Source organism: Populus trichocarpa, chromosome 8 (assembly GCF_000002775.5).
Source record: "Populus trichocarpa isolate Nisqually-1 chromosome 8, P.trichocarpa_v4.1, whole genome shotgun sequence".
Lineage (NCBI taxonomy): Eukaryota > Viridiplantae > Streptophyta > Magnoliopsida > Malpighiales > Salicaceae > Populus > Populus trichocarpa.
The window spans coordinates 10,292,498-10,311,061 of NC_037292.2; the positions used below are offsets into that span (position 1 = coordinate 10,292,498).

At 34.8% G+C, this 18,564-nt stretch overlaps 4 protein-coding genes across 5 annotated transcripts; all 4 read left to right on the plus strand.

Annotated features, from left to right (window-relative positions):
• The first annotated feature begins 801 nt into the window (after positions 1 to 801).
• LOC7457863 (cyclin-T1-4) lies at positions 802 to 8,059 on the plus strand. Of its 2 annotated transcripts, XM_024606805.2 has the most exons (7): positions 804 to 1,065; positions 1,613 to 2,162; positions 2,265 to 2,346; positions 2,976 to 3,110; positions 3,413 to 3,588; positions 6,821 to 6,966; positions 7,510 to 8,059. In XM_024606805.2, the coding sequence occupies exons 2-7, from the start codon at positions 1,618 to 1,620 to the stop codon at positions 7,542 to 7,544; spliced, it is 1,119 nt and encodes a 372-aa protein (XP_024462573.1). In that variant the 5' UTR covers positions 804 to 1,065; positions 1,613 to 1,617; the 3' UTR covers positions 7,545 to 8,059. The 2 variants fall into 2 exon arrangements, with proteins under 2 accessions (XP_006379823.1, XP_024462573.1); XM_006379761.3 differs by lacking the exons at positions 6,821 to 6,966; positions 7,510 to 8,059 and adding an exon at positions 4,085 to 4,466 and having other exon boundaries at positions 802 to 1,065.
• Positions 8,060 to 10,229: 2,170 nt separating this feature from the next.
• LOC7467476 (uncharacterized) lies at positions 10,230 to 12,839 on the plus strand. Its single transcript, XM_024606609.2, has 2 exons — positions 10,230 to 10,761; positions 11,589 to 12,839. The coding sequence occupies exons 1-2, from the start codon at positions 10,609 to 10,611 to the stop codon at positions 12,135 to 12,137; spliced, it is 702 nt and encodes a 233-aa protein (XP_024462377.1). The 5' UTR covers positions 10,230 to 10,608; the 3' UTR covers positions 12,138 to 12,839.
• On the plus strand, positions 12,238 to 13,382 carry LOC112323280 (chloride channel protein CLC-d-like). The gene is made up of 3 exons (XM_024606610.2): positions 12,238 to 12,414; positions 12,502 to 12,633; positions 12,987 to 13,382. The coding sequence occupies exons 1-3, from the start codon at positions 12,238 to 12,240 to the stop codon at positions 13,002 to 13,004; spliced, it is 327 nt and encodes a 108-aa protein (XP_024462378.1). The 3' UTR covers positions 13,005 to 13,382.
• A 1,462-nt stretch (positions 13,383 to 14,844) lies between these two features.
• Positions 14,845 to 16,971, plus strand: LOC7467477 (sugar transport protein 8). The gene is made up of 4 exons (XM_002311577.4): positions 14,845 to 15,130; positions 15,224 to 15,543; positions 15,638 to 16,264; positions 16,349 to 16,971. Exons 1-4 carry the CDS (start codon positions 14,998 to 15,000, stop codon positions 16,811 to 16,813), a joined length of 1,545 nt encoding a protein of 514 aa, XP_002311613.2. The 5' UTR covers positions 14,845 to 14,997; the 3' UTR covers positions 16,814 to 16,971.
• Positions 16,972 to 18,564: the final 1,593 nt, after the last annotated feature.

Sequence of the window (18,564 nt, forward strand, 5' to 3'; positions counted from 1 at the left end):
GTACGTTAAAAGGGATATTTCTACACGTTAGTAATATTCTAGTACGCTGGATTCAAAAGAAAAGAAGAAGAAGACGAAGCTCTAGCACGTATACTTGATAATTTGAATGAAGATAAACGCCATTATTACAGAGCATATAATTCACAGGCAAACCGGAAAGATGAGTCATTGTTTTGTCTGCTCAGGTGGACACATTGCGCTTTTATGAGCGAGGAGTTTATGAAAGATTTGTCTTGGGCTGGATGAAGAATTGAAAAGCTTAAGGTGCGTGGCAAAACAAAATTCTCAAAAACTCAAGCTTCACTATGGAAAATATAAGAGTAATAATTTCATATATTTGGAGTTGTATTTTATTTTTATAAAAATACAATTTATGAAATTTTTTTATAATAAATAAAAAAATGAGAGTAAAAGACGTGAGAATATAGACCTTTTTGGTGCTGCGGTGTGACCACACTTTTCAAAAAAATTAATAAGTAGGGCTGGAATTTGAGTTTCGTAAATTGATTCTCGATGACAAAAAATTAAGGAAGAAGTAGAGAAAAATCCATCTAAAAAACTACCGGAAAAAACTCTGAATGCAGAGTCTAATCTTCCAATAAAAAATAAAAATAATGAATGTGAAGAAAAAAAGGGAAATAAATAAATAAATTAGGGCAGCGAAAAGTGCAAGACTCTTACCGACCAACGTCCACCCACCCCAAACCCAGACCCAAACCCAAACCCAAACCCAAACCAACCCTTACCAAACTGAAAGAAAGAAAAGAAAGAAAGGAATCGAATTTTGGATTAAACCAAACAAACCCACAAGGGCAAAGCAAAATCTCTAGCAACCACATGACCCAACCCAACAACCATTGAAATTGTCTCCTCTCTTTGCATCTCTCTATATTTTTCTCATCTCTTTTTCTTTCTTTCTATTTCCGCTCTCTCTTCTTTTATTCAAACGCTCTCTGTAATCTATTCTCAGCCTCGACGCCTAATAAAAAACTGAAATTCTCCTCTCCACTTTGTAATCTTAATCTCAATCACGGAGTTTTCAGATCTATATCTCCACTTATCACGGTAATTATATATGATCTCATACCTTTTGCCACCGCGCCGATGATGATTTTGATGTTCGATTATTATAGATGGATGTTTTTTTTTCCGTGTTATTGAAAGTTTTGATGCTGTATTGAAATACCGTGTTATATATATATAGATGAATTTTTATCTTGGATTTGTTAGATCGATGGATTGCCTTTTTTTTTGTTTTTCATTAAATGGCCATTTGAAAAAAATAATTGGCATCCACCAAGAAATGTTGCTGGTTGAGTATATGTAACAATATGGATTTTGTCATTAGAAGGTTAATTATGAATTATAGGCCTTTGACTTTGGTGAAATGCTTAAAACTTTTATCTATATTTAATTTTTGGAAGCCACTTGAACTTTAATTTAAAAGGCCAATGAAAATAAGCACAAAATCTTGATAAAAAAATAATAAGACTATTCGTGATCTGACCTACTATGTGATTCTAGTTTCAGCTTCTTAGAACAAGTCTATGAATTTGAGGTGCAATCTTATTTATTTTTTTGTTTCTTTTATTTTAATTGGATAATTTGTCAGGAATAATGTCCTTTGCACGGAATCATCGTTCACACGGAGGAACGGGCCATGATGATCGCTGGAACTCTTTGAATGGGTACAATTTCAACCATGGAAATAGGAACATTGATGCGAATAGGAACACCAACTACAGCTACAATTGGAATCATAGCAATATCCGAGACTACTCCTCGGGGAAATTCAGGGACCATGTTAATGGTTATGCTAACCCTCCCAGCGGTGCACCAGCTTTTAAAAGGAGAAAATTTAGTGCGGATACTTGGGGAGATGGTGGGAGACACTATCCTCAATACAATGCATATGAATATGCCGATCTATCTTACAACAATTCAGTCCCTTTGCCAACTAGATCCAATGATGAGGTCTCTACATCTATAAGTTGCAAACGTGATTGTTCAAAACTGGAAGAAGATGAACCAGTATTCTTGTCAAAGGATGAGATTGAAAGACACTCCCCATCTAGAAAAGATGGAATTGATGCACTACGTGAAACGCATCTGCGGTATTCTTATTGTGCTTTCCTTCAGAACCTCGGACTGCGGTTGGAGCTGTAAGTGCTCCACTTAGAATGTGTTTCCAGTTAAGATTTTTTGTTTGGACGCTTGCTTATCAGAATTTGCATGTAATTAACAACCTCTCGCGCTTCTTGCAGGCCGCAAACTACTATTGGCACTGGCATGGTTTTGTGCCACCGTTTCTTTGTTCGACGATCACATGCATGCCATGATAGATATGTGAGTTTTAAATGCTCATGCTTGAGTTTTTTACTACTTGGAGGATACTTTGTGTACAACCATTTTACTTAAATAACCTTTCCGGAATTGTGTTAGCATTCTCCTCCCAAGTGCTATTTCTATAAAGAGAACAATGTTATTAGCTGTTTAGAACTTTGGGCTGATAAAGAACTAAGTAATTGTTAAGTCTAGAACTGACGGTTTATCTATGGAAGCCTGGTGTACTCTGTTACGCTGAATAGTTTGCCTTGATTTGGAAATTTACTAGTCCTTTTGACTTATGATTCCTCCTGTGATGAAGGTGGAGTTAGAACTCTCAATTCAAAACTATTCTTTTGACACAAGGGTCTTACTTGTGTAGCTGCTTTGTGTACATGATCTGATACTGCAGCATTCTTGTCTGTTTGTATTGCCTATCTTTTGGCTTTTTTAGATTCGTTGTATCTATTTTTTGTTGCTTTTATTTTTCTGATTTCTTGTCGGTTATGGCTTGTTTAATCTTGGTATGATTTCCGATATATGCATGAATGCTTTATGAGGATGCTTGCAATACAATTATGCAATAAATCTAGTGGACATTCCTCTTTTTGATGATTATATTTGTCATGTGTGTTTTGTGTTTGTTGCAGTTAATTGCTGTTGCTGCACTTTTTCTCGCTGCAAAGTCTGAGGAGACGCCACGCCCTTTGAATAATGTCGTGAGAGTTTCTTGTGAGATTTTCCACAAGCAGGATATTACTTTCTTGTCATACCTGCTCCCTGTTGTAAGTACCTCACAGCCTGATCTATAATTTCTTACCTGTTGTATATATTAAAGAAAAATTTAATTCGGGTCTGTCTTTAAATACAAAGAGGATAACATAAAAAATCCTCATGTCCCTCTTTGAATTCATGTATGGAGTACCTATCTCCAAATTGTGTTGAATTTCCTGTCTATTGGTTAATTTGGACCGCATTTCTTGCTTTACATGAAATCTCAAAGTGATGCAGAGTTTTTTTACTCCTTTTGAAAAGTTGCAGCCCCAAGTCTGTAGCGTACTAACTTGAAATGAGTTTTGCTAAACAGGACTGGTTTGAACAGTACCGGGAGCGAGTGATCGAGGCTGAGCAAATGATTCTGACAACCCTAAATTTTGAAATCAATGTGCAGCATCCATATGGTCCTCTGACAACCATCCTTGACAAATTAGGTCTTTCACAAACTGTTTTGGTGAATCTGGCTCAAAACTTGGTCGGTGAAGGGTAAGTGCACTACTTCTGATATAATATATTTTATTGGATCTTTAGATTTGTACTGGTGTGGTTCATTTATATCAGTGTCAAAATGAACTAGCTCTTACCAAGTACAATAATATAATAATATTAATTCTGATCGCGCTCCCTTCTTCAGGAAGGAATTTGATTTGGACCATCTTGTTGTAAATACATTGTATCTGGATTTTCTCACACTAGTTCAGCTAAAGACATGGTTTAGGATTTAGCAAGTGGTCTTCAGCTATGATGGCTTGTCTGTGTCCATAAGTATGGATTGCTTAGTGTCTAAATCCAAACCAATCAGAAGGTTTGTTGGGTATTCGTGGTACTTGGGTCATGGAGAGTATGTGCTGGGTTCTTCTATTTCTCTTTTGGTTCATCATAGCGTGCTACTAGTCTCAATGGTTTTCTTCTTTTAAGAAACCAATCTACGTAGTTATTCTGGTATGGGATATTGATTTTTTGGCATGGCATATAATTGCAGGGTCTACACAAGATTAACGTGCTCACCTGTATGATATTGTTAGCTGGAGGATTGATATGCTGTGCATGGAAAGTTTTTTAAACATCTGAAGTTGCTTTGCCGATGTGTTGTGGATCACATTACTGTGATTCACTGCTCCCTGTCAACTGGGTTATTTGCCAAATAAGATACCCTCAGAACATCCAAAACCTTTTTTTCTTTCAACTTTTTCCCCACATTCTTCTTTTTTCACTTTCATTTGGAGCAAGTTGTCTGGCCACCTCATACAAACTCAAGTTTGTAAGACCTGGCTGCTTATTTTGTTAGTTTCTGTTTACCCTGATTTGGAGGAAACTAATTGACTTGGCAAGGATCAAGAGCCATAGTGACTGGGATTTCTTTTTTTCTTATTCTTTTCCTCCTTCCTTCATGATTTTTGCCTCGTTTCTAAATGGGACGAGTCCTCAGATATTCTGTTTTCTTTCTTTCTTTTTTAAACCATTATGCATCAACTCCTTTTTTGCCAGAAAATTGGTTGCATTTTTTTGGTTCGATTTCATAATTTTAGAATAAAAACTTCAATGAATTTGTCCAACAAGTGTAGATGCCCAATTGTCAGAAGGTTATGTAGCTGCATAGTTGTTTGATTGTGAGTTCTGATGTGCAGTGTGAGATTGCCACTTGTGTACCTTAAAGTTAGACTGGCTATCACTGTGTCAGTGGTTTGTGATGGTTTGCTGGTGGAAAATTGTTGATGTTGCCAGCATAGATAGAAATTTGAGAAGGTACAAGCAGCATGCCAATTTTTTTTCTTTCTAAGGATGCTCTAATCCAAGTCCAATGGGGGATGATGGTTACAGTATGCCAATTGAGCTATTGCTCGTTGTCACAAATATGTCAGTTTCTCAGTGCTGGTTAACTCACAATTATAAAATGCATAGATAAATTGTTTGCTTGGAAAGCTATTAGCATGCAAAACTAAGCGCATGCCAAAACCAGGGAATATGCCTAACATTTTATAGCAGTTTGATAATTGTCATCATCATTATTGGCCTGTCATAGTGCATAGAGCTCCCTGTATTGCAAGCATCTGGGAAAAAAAATAGATGTAGGCATCACTATATATATTGTTTTGGTTATTGTCATCAGCTGCTATTGCTATAAATTTTACTACTATTGTTGTTATTAATATACCTGCTGTTACTGTGCATGCTGCACATACACATGGTGAGCCGGGTTGTCTTTTTAGGCTCAGCTAGCTATGACAACTGAGGTTACAGTACTATATTCCTGCTACATTTTGTGTTAAATACATGCAGGCATTCACGGAATTGGAGTATATTAAATGTTCCTTAGGAATTCAAAAAAATAAGTGAAGCTTGAACCTTTTCCTTTGGGTAAAATTGGAATTTGGGACCATCTTCATTTCACTCAGGTCTTAGCTCTCTAAGCTGTCGCCTTGCTTTATTAAAGAAGAGATATTATTGAGCACAAATGAACACTCAATCTCGTAGGGACCAGGGCTCCTGATTTCTCTCATGCTAGGCTTGGACTGGCAATATCAGGCCAGAGGTTGATCTGTGCGGGGCTTAATTAGCTCCATAGGTGATTACTGCTTCTTTATCAGTTTGTGGTGTTGACTGGCCAATGATGAGCTGCATGGGGAAATATCTTCCCTGTAAGTCAAAAATTTGAAATTTTGATTTGTTTTTCTTTTGTAAAGAGAATTAAGAAACAACACCTTTCACGGTTCAATTCCATAAGCTGTTCTTATTCTTAAATGAGGATTGTAGGATGAGGGGCCAGGTTAACAAAACAATGTTATAATATTACATTTTACTATGTTTGCCCCCAGCATCAGGCCTTGACCCTTCAGATATTCTATCCCAAATATCCTCAGCTTCCTCCAAATTCTATAGCTTTGAACTTTTCAAGATTCAAACATGCTTCATTTTTTTTTTACCATTATCAGTTTTGATAATCCCTCATATCAGTTTGAGGTTTTTAATCACTCAAAACTATGGTTCAAAACTTTTCAGAACCCTTCCATATAGCATGATATTCATATATATATATATGGAGTTATCCAGTTTATAAGATATGTATTCAATTATGCCTCATCTTTTTGTTATTGTGGATGTGAATGATGCTTATAGCTGGCTAGAGGATTTGGGATGGTGGTATTCTATATCTGGGTTACCTGCGTGGTTCATGAGCATTAGTTCATGTGTTTTGACAAGCCTTTCCAGATCAAGTTGTTGAGCAGAAGATGCAGAATGTGCTCTGCTAGTTTCTATTTGTTTTATTATTTGAATTGTGTATGTTTCTGGAGTTAAAAAGCCCCTGCATCAGAATGGGCCTGGGGGTTGATGTGTTTATAAATGAGTGTAAGATGTTTGTTATAGTTTTGGTACTCTATCAGCCATCCTGCAGAGTTTCTTGCAAAATATTCTTCCTGGGTTGCTGCCTTTTTGGTGGGTAAGAGAAAAATCACTAGACTTGCATTATTTTTTTGTACTTGAATCCATAATGATGTCTTCTAGTATTTTGATTTTCTGTGTGTTTGTTTATACATTTTACTTTGATTGCTAATATGCTTTTCATCAAAATTTTGGCAATATGCCAAGTTTCACAAGATATCTGGTTTCCATAATAGCGCTGTGAAGCTGGTTGGTTTGTCAGTTTTGCCTCTCTCATCATGTGCTGGTTAATGGTGGTTTTAGCACACTTTATAAAAGCTGTTATTTTGTGTTATAGGCTCCGGAGCTCATTGTGGCTTCAGTTTAAGCCCCATCACATTGCCGCTGGTGCTGCCTTTCTTGCTGCCAAGTTTTTAAACTTTGATCTTGCTTTTTACCAGAATATCTGGCGGGAGTTTGAAACAACACCAGCTATTCTCCAAGGTAGCTAAACATAACTTTTATCAGTTATATTGAATCATTGCACTGGCTTAATCTTTTGCAGTCAAGCTCAGTTACCACATAAATTGCATAAAACTGGCAATTCTCTGAATCTTTAGATATGCCGATCAAATCTACATAGTTTACTTTGTTGTGAACAAAGGACTGGTCCTTTCATTTCTGGATCAGAAACGTAGATCAAGTTTATGACATTTTGAGAATGTCTTGGTGGACAAAAATCAGTAAATTGCTCAGGGAGACAAACTCCTTTTTTTCTTAAAAAAATTGATAAAATTAAATTGAAGTTGCAATAGAGGATGAAAATTGGGGATCTGGGTTCCGGCTTTCACCATTTTAACTTACAATGTTTTTATCATGTGTCCCAGTGCGTACGCAGTTTTGTGTTTTTTTCTCTATGCTTCTGTAGTGAAATTTGTGCTTTGCATTTGATGAGCTTTTGTTAAATTAACTTCATACTAAATATTTTTATCAGACTTCACATAGGTTCATGTTGCTAATTCATCTGTATGTGACTTTATGATGCAGATGTATCGCAGCAGCTGATGGAGCTTTTCCAGTAAAATAGCATAATTGCTATAGCATGGTTCACCCTCGAGGGTGATGCACTTTGGGTGTTGTAAGTATAAGCCAGGTCAGAATATGTGTTCGACATGGTAACAAAGATCATCAGTACTGTTTATTGTGTGAGAATGTAGTGCAAGAGAGATGAAAGGAGATGCTCATGACAAAAAGTTGCACTTGAAGTACAGGTCAAATGGATCTGCTGTTCGACTTGCATGTGCTTACTGCAAGAGAGTCGGTAGATCTATAGTTCAAAATGTAAGTACTTGCTGCAAAATTGAACGACAAATTAGCTTAAAGCCTAACCTTGGAGCGGTGTCCATTTTCAATTTAATTTATGCCTGAGGTTTCAATAGATGTGTGACAAAGCACTACCCTATTTGGTTCCTTTCCTAGGTTCTTATGCATGATGCCCATCCAAGATTGGAGTTGGTAATGCAAAATGATAGTCTGTTATGAATCTTGGAAAATGTCGGATGATTTACCTTTATTACAACACCTAAGCTTGCCTGTCGATTGCTTTGCAAATATGAGACATGCTTATGATATTGGAGATGATTGTTGCAGCGATACAGTGATTATAAATTCTTGCTGAATTTTCTGTGGCAAAAAAAGGTAATAGGTTGAATATAAGGGTGATGTTCCTAAAATTCAGGTAAAAATACAAGATTTCCTGTGATCGAAAAGGGAGAATTTTCCCATCGTATTGGATGTGGGATATATCCCTCTGCCTGTTTGTGTTATACTCTGCTGTCGTCTGGTGTGAATGCATTCATGGGGGTCGGGGAGTTCTTTCCTGTGGCAACGACAGTACAAATCTAGCAAGGAAATAGATTCATAGGGTCTGTGGTGATAGATTGAGCCTGCATGACAACTTAAAGTGGCTGCCACTCTGCTATAATGTAGAGAGAGTGCTCCTCTACATTACGATCCATAGGTTCCAAATGGAATAATTCTATTCACATGCTAGTTTGAATACATTGGCTAGTAATTATCATTGTAATTTCTTTTTAATAGTTACATTTTAATAGTCCTCAAATCCACTTTGACAAGGAAAAATAAATTGGATTGTGAGAGCCAGAAAATTAATTAATTATCTAACATATAAGTTTTGTTTGGAAGTTATTTGAATTTTTTAGGACATTATTACTAACCATTTTTTTTATAAATCAAAATTAAATTAACACCCGGTAAAATCTTTAAGAGTATTCACTTGGGAAAAGCATGTATTGACCATATTAATCTGCTTTTATGTTTTTTTTTGTGATGAAAAAATATTAAATTAATTTTTTTAATTTTTTTTCAATGATTTTAATATGATTATATTAAAAATAAATAAATAAATATTATTTCATTATATTTTATTTTACAAAAACACTTACAAAAATGTACTCACTGCATTACTGAACGCATACGAAGATATTCTAACCAAAACAACTAATCTACTGTACACCCGAGCCAAGCGTCTGATGCAATTCAACGAAACCATATTAAATTGCTGGGAAAAAAAAAGCCTAATTAAATCATTTTAAAGAATATACAAATCTAAGGTCAAGAAACTGCTGTCAGCTGCAAAGCTGGGCACGTGTCCTCAGAGACCCAAAAGGTCGACTATTTTTAACCTTAATGGTAGGTCCAAAACACATTCTCCCAGCAAGAAACAATCATTCGGTACATCACAGTCAATGGCAGTGTCATATTCATATACGATCTCTACTTCATAGTTCATTACCTCTTTCATAGCAAAGCAAGAACACCATAAGAAAAAAAAAAAAAAAAAAAGTAAAGGGAGAGAAATTCAGTTACAAAAAGATAAAAAGAAAAGCCAGCGAAACAGAAACACCACCAATAAATTACTAACAAGTATTATGTTATATAGATATATATTATAAATCAATTCAAAACATATATAGTAATTCATATAAAATAAAATTAATTTAAAAATATTTTAAAATAAAAAAAACTTATATTATAATTATTCTCTTCGAGTTTTTATATTTTGAAACCGCTTTATAAAAGTTATATATCTATATACATATAATAAGTATGTTGATTAAATTATACCTAATCATTTCTAGATATTCAATTGAGGAACAATGTCTAGTGTCTGTGTAAGAGGAACAATACTTGAAAAACATGTTTTCTACTTGATATTTTACTTAAAAACAAATTATGTAAAAATATTAAATTTCAATAAACTAATCTACCAATGCAAGAGATACCAAGAATAATGGTTTTGCATGAATATTAATTTATTTTTTTATAATAAAAAAATATATTTAATTGATTAAATTATCATATTTAAATATTTATTTTGAATATATTCATATCAAAACTCTTAAATTATCATAAACCCTAATAATTATAAAAAATAAAATTAAAATTAGACAATAAAATAAATAAAAAAGATGAAGGAAATTTATTTAAAGTATAAAGTAAAAAATAAAAAAAAATTAATTACTTAATTGTACTTGAAAAAAAATTTGTATATTGAAAAAAATCAAGGAAGTAGCTGGACATATATATGAGAGAGAGGCCGGGAAAGCAAAAGAAAAATTTGTATAATTAGGGTAAGAACAAGAAAAAAAAGGAAACGAGTTCCAATAACAACTTTTCAATATCAACCTTTCACTATATTATTATATTAATATTTTAATATAAAAAAATATTAAAAAAAAATTAAGGTGGCAATTGCCCCTTTTTGTACCTATGTGGCTCCGCCACTGTTCACCACCAGAGAGGAGAAAGAGAAGAAAGACAATGAAAGGTCACTCGCGATTCTATGCCATGGTCATCTCTCTCTCTCTCTCTCTCTCTATATATATATATATATATATATAAAACACGCGCGCGATTTCTCTTTGAAAGCAAAATTCTGGAGTTTAAATTCTCCATGATCTCTGTCTATTGATTATCAAATGCCGTACGGGATCAAAACTCTCCATAAACACGACAGTAACTTCCAATTAGGGTTTACACTTATGAGGGTTTAGTTTTAGTGTTTGATTTCCAAGAGAGTTAGAGAGATTAATAAATAAATAATGTAATCGAATCAATTACAAAATGGAATGGAGACTGCGAGGCTATTGTGGTCTCGGATTCCAAACTCAGAGGACGGCGAGCTTGATGATGTTAGCCTGTTCAGCAGCAGCAATGGAAACAGTGTTGTGTCTTGACTATGAAGTTATTGAGAATGAAGCTTACAGAGAAAAGCAGGTTTTTTCTTTTTTTCTTTCTGATTTTAATTACTGAAAATTAATCCATCATCTTATAGTTAAGTTAAAATTACGCTTTGTCTCCATTATTTTGTAAATTACAGAAAATATCTTTAGTCAATAAAAATTTTCTAATCATTCAAAATATTAAAATTTCTCTCATGTAAATTATATCCACAAACCCGCAAACATTAACCCACTTTTTTTCTCTCTTTACATACAATTTCTAAACAAAATCTCTCTACAAAATTCTACAAAATCCAAGTTCGATTGAACCTTTAATTCTACAAAATCAAAGTTTAGGTGCTTTGTAGTTGATTTTTGTATCTTGGTGTCTGTTCGTGTCAACAATTGTGAAATTGCTGTTGTTCTCGACACATTAGGGTATATATGTCATTTCACTTGTTTTCTATTAGACTTCGATAATTAAGTTAGTGGGTTTAGTGGTGGTTTAATTATTGTTATTTCTATAGAATATTGTTTATTTTACTCTATTTAACCAAAAAAAGCATAAAATTAAATGAACCCCATCGTTTTCTTGAAAACCTAATAAATCTTCAATTTAAAAATTAGAGTTACTATTCATATAATGAGTAATTTTGTGTTATTTTACTGTAACATATTTAATTAGTGTTTGACTGTGTAGGAAATAAAATGCCCAATATTATTGTATATCATGGAATTGCTTCAGACGTCATGAGCAATTGCTTCTCTGAGTACATGTTTTATATAAACTTGCTGTTCATTTACAAGCAAGTTTATGACGTTGACTTGCATATAAGGAATGACAGGGATAATAAAATAGTTGGTGATCCCTCGACAATGTAGATATTGAATATACATGAAGTCAAAGGAGAAGAAGAAATCCACATTTATATGGATCCTGTTGATCTTGATCCTAATGGTGCTCCACTACAAATAAAAATGTGTAAGTACTGTTATACAGAAAAACCAAATGCAAGAATAAAATATTTTCTAGACAAAGATGGTAATAAAGTTATATTGATTATTGGGGAAGAAGGATTGGATTTAGCTAAATATAGTGGTGAGGGTGCAACTACGACTGTGGGTATTGGTAGGGATGACAAAAGTTATGGCATAGATTTTAATGTTGGTGCTTGTAGTTGTAGTGAAGGTGTGGATGCTAGTGTGGGTAGTTCAAATTATAATATGGAAAGTGAAGAGGGTGGTACTGAATGTAAAAAAAATTACGAGGATGATAATTCTAGTGAAGATGATGAGGATTATATTTCTTCTTCTAATTCAGAAGAAGGATTTGAGTTCTCGAATACAAATAAAGATGAATGGATTGATAGTTTACAAGGAGATTCTTGTTTTGGTCAAATATCGAATGGTGTAACAGACAGAGAAAATTAATGGAAGTCAAGTAGTGATAAAGATGACCTTGATGTTGAAGTTGAAGGTAATGAAACTTTTTATAGTAGTAATGAAGGTGATGAGGATTAAAGTGACATGAATGGAAAGAAACAGAAAAGTAAGATTGTTGATCCTAGTGGGCTTTAAGTGCAAGACATTTAAGGTGTCTACTAGTGCTGAGCCTTTTCAACTGTCATGTCTACTAATGCTCATTTCCATTACGTATGCAGGACTTGATATTCATGGTGTTCTACTCTTCAGAACTTTGATTGGAAAGGTGCGATAATGCTTCTGGGAAGAAATTTTTTTCTTCCTGAGGTTTTCGCTCTGCCTTGATTTTGAGGGGTACTCTTTTAATTTGTAGATATTTGGAAGCATTGATTCTGTGGGAGGTGGCCTTGCTTTAGGTAAAGGAGGCCCTCTTGGCTCCACAAAATATCATCTAAGTTTGAGGTGGCTTCAAGTTTTCAAGAGTGACCGCGATCTTCGTGATCTTGTGCGTAACATGTTTATTCTAATTCTTGTAGACAAAAGCTAAGCCTTTTTATTCTAGGAAATTGTGCCTTTCATACCTGTTTGCTTGCTAGACACGAGTGCTTGTCCTCTGATATTGTGTTTTTTTCCTTTTCTTTTTCTCATGTATTTATCTTTTCGAACATTGAAGAAGAATGATCTATGAATGATGTGTCATTTTTTATGCAATTATCTCGTTCGTGAGTACATTATCTGTTTTTCCTCCATAATTTTTCGTGCTATTTCAAAAGTAATGCTACATCTGTATGATTTTTTAGCATGGCATAGCATGGTATATTTTCAACCTTTGAACTATGTTTGATTGTTTGGTGGCAGAGGAGGCCATCAAGATAGGATGTTCTCGAGGAATGGGGACGTGGAGTGCCCGCTTCTGAATGGTCTTCTAGTTCAAGATCGAATGCCTGGTTGAAATTATTGTCTGGCCTTTCTATTTGGGAGACCCATGTTGATTCTGCTGTCCTATCTTCTTCAAAGACTGATTCCTTTTAGCTTCCTCCATTTTCTTTGTCCTATGTCATCAGTTTGTTTCCTTAGCTTCATCTCCACAAATCCTCCTAGATTATAGGCTCGACAATGTTCATTAATTTGTAACCCCTTTCATGGAGGGGATCATAATCCACACCCATCTAAGATTTTGTACATCTGATGATAATTGTTATGAAGAGAATTCAGATGGCGATGAGAAACGAAAATGCAGATAGAATTTGTTTCCTTGGTGGTGAATTGAATGTAGTTTCCTTACCAAGAGGTTGTTCACAAGCTCGAGTTTGGAGTGGGGGACGGTTCAATTTGATTGAGTCAGGGTAAAATTGGGAGGTTTGGTGCCTTGTAAATTTCGTAGGCAGTGCTAAAAGCCTAAAAGTAAAAAAAAAAAAAAAAAAGGGGAACAAAAAAAAATCTAATAATCTGAAACTTAATTTACCTATCTGAATCCAATAAATTTAGTAACGGTGTGTCTCTGTGCGTATGTTTGTGATTTTGTGCGAGGGGGAGAGAATTCTTTCGGAGGTGAGCATTGAAAAGCTTTAGTACGTTAGTTTGGGGAGAGTGCTTAATGCTTAGCGGAAACTGAGTCCTATAATTATCATGGGACACTTAAGGCGTAAACTGTTTTTTAGTAATTTGTTTTCCTAACATCTGATAGGAATTAGGAGGGAAGTGCAAGAAGGTTGAATGCTTGAATTTGTTAAAATTTGGAGTGCTTGGTTCAGAAGTTAGATCATAAAAGAGTTAGAACTATTTTTTCGCTCCTATAGAGTCATCCTTGTTCAACTTCTACCTCTGTTTTTTAAAATTTACCAATATTACTCTTGATATTTTTCAAGATGTTCCAATTCTAACCATGATAATTTAATAAATAATGCAACCAAATGATGCCCCACTTTTTTGGTTAATCTTTTTGAGTTTTCTTATACTTTCACACACACACACACACACATGCATGCATGAATTTGAGAGGATAGAGATTCTTTAAATTATGTTCTTATTATAAAGATGGTCTGAAGTGAAATCTCAATAATTAATTAAAGATTATGGCTTAATAAAAAAAAACTATTAGAATGATGTCTTAGCTACAAATTCTAATTAAATATATTTAATTATGGCTTAATGATGTCTTACAAATTCACTTAAGTTGTAGAGCACTGCGATAAATTCTTGCAACATAATAAGAAAGCTTAGCAGAAAGTAACTCGAAGGCATTGGCAGAGCATGTCCAGCCACAGCTATCTTGGAGACAGTTTATGATCCAAGAGTTTCAGATAGGTGACTAAGAATAGGGTGGATGTCTTGAGAAATTTGAAAAAATCCACAGCACAATACTAATTTAATAAAGAGGTTGGGATAAAAGAAACTGAAAAGGAAGAAATTAAGTTGATTAGCTGATTAGGATAAGTAGCTTAGTTTCAAAAGGTGATCCCAGTACGATAATTTATTGCATCCCTCAAGAATTTGTGGTCAGAGTCTGGACTCTATAAAGATATAACGAAAGGCTTGTCTGATTTATGTTCTCTTGTCACTTGCCGAGTCACCTGTTTAAGACTAAAATTAACATCCAGGAACTCCCTAAACATGCGGTTCTCCAGTATTTCAGAGTCCAACCCTTAATTTTACCCTGTTCTCGTGTCTCTATTATTAGCCTTAATTAATTTCTCCATCTCTTTAAATACCTGCAATTCTACACTAACATAATTAAGAGCACTCGCAGCCTCTCTTGCTTTTCTGTTAAAGTTAACCTCCTGCCCGATCCTCTCTACTACTTGCAATTATCTCCTTCTCTACTTGTAAGACTATTTTGGAGATAATTTTTTGTTCTTAGAGAGGAAAAATGCCGGCTGTTGTGATCGCTAACAATGGCGACGTGCCAGAGTTTGAAGGCAGGATAACATTTAATGTCATCGTATGTGTGGTGATTGCGGCTTGTGGAGGTTTAATGTTCGGCTACGACATTGGAGTTTCAGGTTTATATTTGATAATGGACTTGAACCTTTTGCGTTTCTTATATATTGCAATGATTAACAGTGCTGATGCTATTAAATTCATGCAAACTTCAGGTGGTGTCACAGCCATGGATGATTTCTTGAAGAAATTCTTTTATCAAGTATGGGAAAGGAAGCAACAGGCTCATGAAAATAATTACTGTAAATATGACAATAAAAAACTGCAATTGTTCACATCGTCCCTGTACATAGCGGCTCTCATAGCCAGCTTTCTCGCTTCAAAGACGTGCTCAAAGTTTGGCCGAAAGCCAACTATGCAGCTTGCATCTCTTTTCTTCATCGGTGGCGTTGCTCTAACAACATTTGCTGTAAATATTGAAATGCTGATCATTGGGAGACTTCTTCTTGGTTGTGGAGTGGGATTCGCCAATCAGGTAGTAATTAAGAACCATACCTTCGTTTACCTGATAAAATATGCCATTGCCGTCTACGATCAACAATAATTTGGTTTTCTTTTTCTTCCTCCAGGCAGTACCGTTGTTTCTATCAGAGTTAGCTCCAGCAAAGATCCGTGGAGCCCTTAACATTAGCTTCCAACTCTTCATTACAATCGGGATCTTGATTGCTAATATCGTCAACTATGTAGTCGGTAAGATTCATCCCTACGGATTTAGAATTTCACTTGGAATTGCTGGTGTACCAGCTCTACTGCTATGCTTTGGTTCGCTTGCCATTTATGAGACTCCAACTAGCCTTATTGAGCGCAAGAAAGTAGAGCAAGGAAGGGCAGTGCTTAAAAAGATCAGGGGTGTAGATAATGTAGATCTTGAGTATGATTCGATCGTGCATGCTTGCGAGGTGGCTAGCCAAATTACCCAACCCTACCATGAACTCATGAAGAGAGAAAGCAGACCTCCGCTAGTGATAGCCATCGTGATGCAAGTGTTCCAGCAATTCACCGGCATCAATGCCATTATGTTCTACGCACCTGTTCTCTTTCAGACAGTCGGATTTGGGAGTGATGCTGCATTGCTTTCTTCTGTCGTAACTGGCCTTGTCAATGTTCTGAGCACCATAGTTTCGGTAGTCCTCGTTGACAAGGTCGGTAGGAGGGCGTTGCTGCTTGAAGCTTGTGTACAGATGCTTATTACCCAGGTTTGGATTTTAATTACTCTGTCTATCTTCCTCGCTCCAATGAATCATCCTATTAACGTTAATATCTCATTGCTTTGCATCCAGTGTATCATTGGAGGTGTTCTGATGAAAGATTTGAAGACAACCGGCACCCTACCCAATGGAGATGCATTGGTGGTGGTGATAATGGTATGCGTCTTTGTTGCTGGGTTTGCATGGTCATGGGGTCCTCTTGGTTGGTTAATTCCAAGCGAGACCTTCCCTCTTGAGACCAGAACAGCCGGGTTTTCCTTCGCAGTCAGCTCCAACATGCTTTTCACCTTTGTGATTGCACAAGCATTCTTGTCCATGCTTTGCAATTTGAGAGCGGGGATTTTCTTCTTCTTTGCTGCATGGATTGTGGTTATGGGACTGTTTGCACTATTTTTGCTCCCAGAGACAAAGGGCGTTCCTATTGACGAGATGGTTGACAGAGTCTGGAAGCAGCATTGGTTCTGGAAGAGATTCTTCAATGATGAACAAGTGGTGGAAAAAGGAGCAATTGAGATGATCCACCCACATTTGACCTAAACTACAGAGCTGTACAGATGGGAATTCGAGGCTTGCGTCATATATTAGCAGTAGAATCTTCTTTCGTCTACTTGGGATCTTCATGTATCTCACCATTAATTGAATTCTGCAATAAACGATAATCAATGTTTGAGAATGAATTCAATTCAGTTTCGCAAGCGTGGAGTATTGCTGTTTATAGATTTGTTTGTTACATCTATATTATATACATGGTTTATATTTTTTAATGCTCTGCATACAAGCAAGTAAAAGATTAATTTGGTGCTCAATTTTTCTAATAGGTGATAATTTACTAGAAATTTCGTAAAAAAAAAATATTCTTAATCTTGTAATGAAGAAACACTAACACTAGAAAACAATAATTAAGGTCATTAATATTAAAATATATGTTTTTATACACAAGTAAAATCATAAGCCAGTCAGAAAAATAAGCATTTTTAACCTCAATCTTCTTTGCATAAAAATTAATATATTTCTTTATTTTTTCCTCACTCTTTTTTCCCTCACCCTTCCTTTCTTCTCTCTTTTTTTATTCTCTCCTTTTCTCGGCCAAATCCTTATTTATTCCTATTTTAGTTAAATCTAACTCTTCCTCACATCCTTACATGATTGATATTTTTCTTTGGCTTCGCTTTTTTCCTTCAATTTTAATCGGTTTTCATACACCTGTCTAGAGAACAATGGTACAACTGTAAATGTTTTCCCATCTTTCTGAAGAGAATATATGTTCTTAAACTCATCATGCTTGGCTTTTCTGTCAAATTACCAAGGTCTTCCTAATAATAGATGAGTAGCAAACATATACACAACACCACACAAAATCTCATCCTTATATTTTTCAACTGAAAAAGAAATCAAAACCTGTTTAATAACTCTTACTTTTCTATAATCATTCAACAATTGAAGTCTATAAGGCTTTTTATGTTTAATAGTGTTTAGATTCAATCTTCTAACAAGTATAGTACTAGTAATATTAGCATAACTTTCACTATCAATAATCAGATCACATACCTTATTATTTATATGGCATCTAATATAGAATATGTTATTCCTTTATTGCTCTATATCATCCTCATTAATCTAAACATTAAGTGATCTTCTAATAACCAAAAAATTGTCATTAATTAGATACTCAATATCACTACAGTCCTCAAGTGGTGGCTTCTTACCCTCCTTATATTTGTCACTTTCATGCTTAAACTTGAAGATAAAAGGGATATAATCTGATTTAGTACCTTGCTCTGATACCAACCGATGCGAACCTCGTGGATATAAAGATCCAGAAACCTATAGTTAAATTGTCCCTTGCCAAGAAAGCAAAATTCAGGCTTATGATTGAGTCTGACACAATGATGACTTGTACCGAGACAACAAGATTTTAGAAACCAAACCCCCACCCAACACCTATAAAGAGATGCAAACGAGTAGTGTATAAGATGCTCTAAAGCCTGATTAATTCTTTGATTAGTTAGAGTAGTTCTATAACGAATCAAGAGTAAGAGCAAATTCTTACATACAAGTTTTATTTTTTAATAATCAATACATCTCTTATTAATTTTAAAAGCTAAATAATCTTATTTATATTAGGTAAAAACATCCTAAATAACTCTGAAAAATAATAAAATATTTCTAAATAAAATAGGAAAAAGAATCACAAATCAATTAATAAACTAATACAATTCTCATACATAGATTTTAGACCTTATTGTAAGTCCTTTCCAATGTTTGATTGATCTAAAATTTTAACTCAA

What these genes read in the sequence shown, in the direction of transcription:
- LOC7457863 (XM_024606805.2), top strand. Translation starts at nt 1,618, where the DNA reads ATGTCCTTTGCACGGAATCATCGTTCACACGGAGGAACGGGCCATGAT. An exon ending in CTCGGACTGCGGTTGGAGCT is followed by an intron (nt 2,163 to 2,264) that starts GTAAGTGCTCCA and finishes CGCTTCTTGCAG; the next exon opens with GCCGCAAACTACTATTGGCA. An exon ending in AACACCAGCTATTCTCCAAG is followed by an intron (nt 6,967 to 7,509) that starts GTAGCTAAACAT and finishes TTTATGATGCAG; the next exon opens with ATGTATCGCAGCAGCTGATG.
- LOC7467476 (XM_024606609.2), top strand. Translation starts at nt 10,609, where the DNA reads ATGGAATGGAGACTGCGAGGCTATTGTGGTCTCGGATTCCAAACTCAG. An exon ending in AAGCTTACAGAGAAAAGCAG is followed by an intron (nt 10,762 to 11,588) that starts GTTTTTTCTTTT and finishes TCGACAATGTAG; the next exon opens with ATATTGAATATACATGAAGT.
- LOC112323280 (XM_024606610.2), top strand. Translation starts at nt 12,238, where the DNA reads ATGGAAAGAAACAGAAAAGTAAGATTGTTGATCCTAGTGGGCTTTAAG. An exon ending in TCAGAACTTTGATTGGAAAG is followed by an intron (nt 12,415 to 12,501) that starts GTGCGATAATGC and finishes TTTAATTTGTAG; the next exon opens with ATATTTGGAAGCATTGATTC.
- LOC7467477 (XM_002311577.4), top strand. Translation starts at nt 14,998, where the DNA reads ATGCCGGCTGTTGTGATCGCTAACAATGGCGACGTGCCAGAGTTTGAA. An exon ending in CTACGACATTGGAGTTTCAG is followed by an intron (nt 15,131 to 15,223) that starts GTTTATATTTGA and finishes TGCAAACTTCAG; the next exon opens with GTGGTGTCACAGCCATGGAT. An exon ending in TACAGATGCTTATTACCCAG is followed by an intron (nt 16,265 to 16,348) that starts GTTTGGATTTTA and finishes CTTTGCATCCAG; the next exon opens with TGTATCATTGGAGGTGTTCT.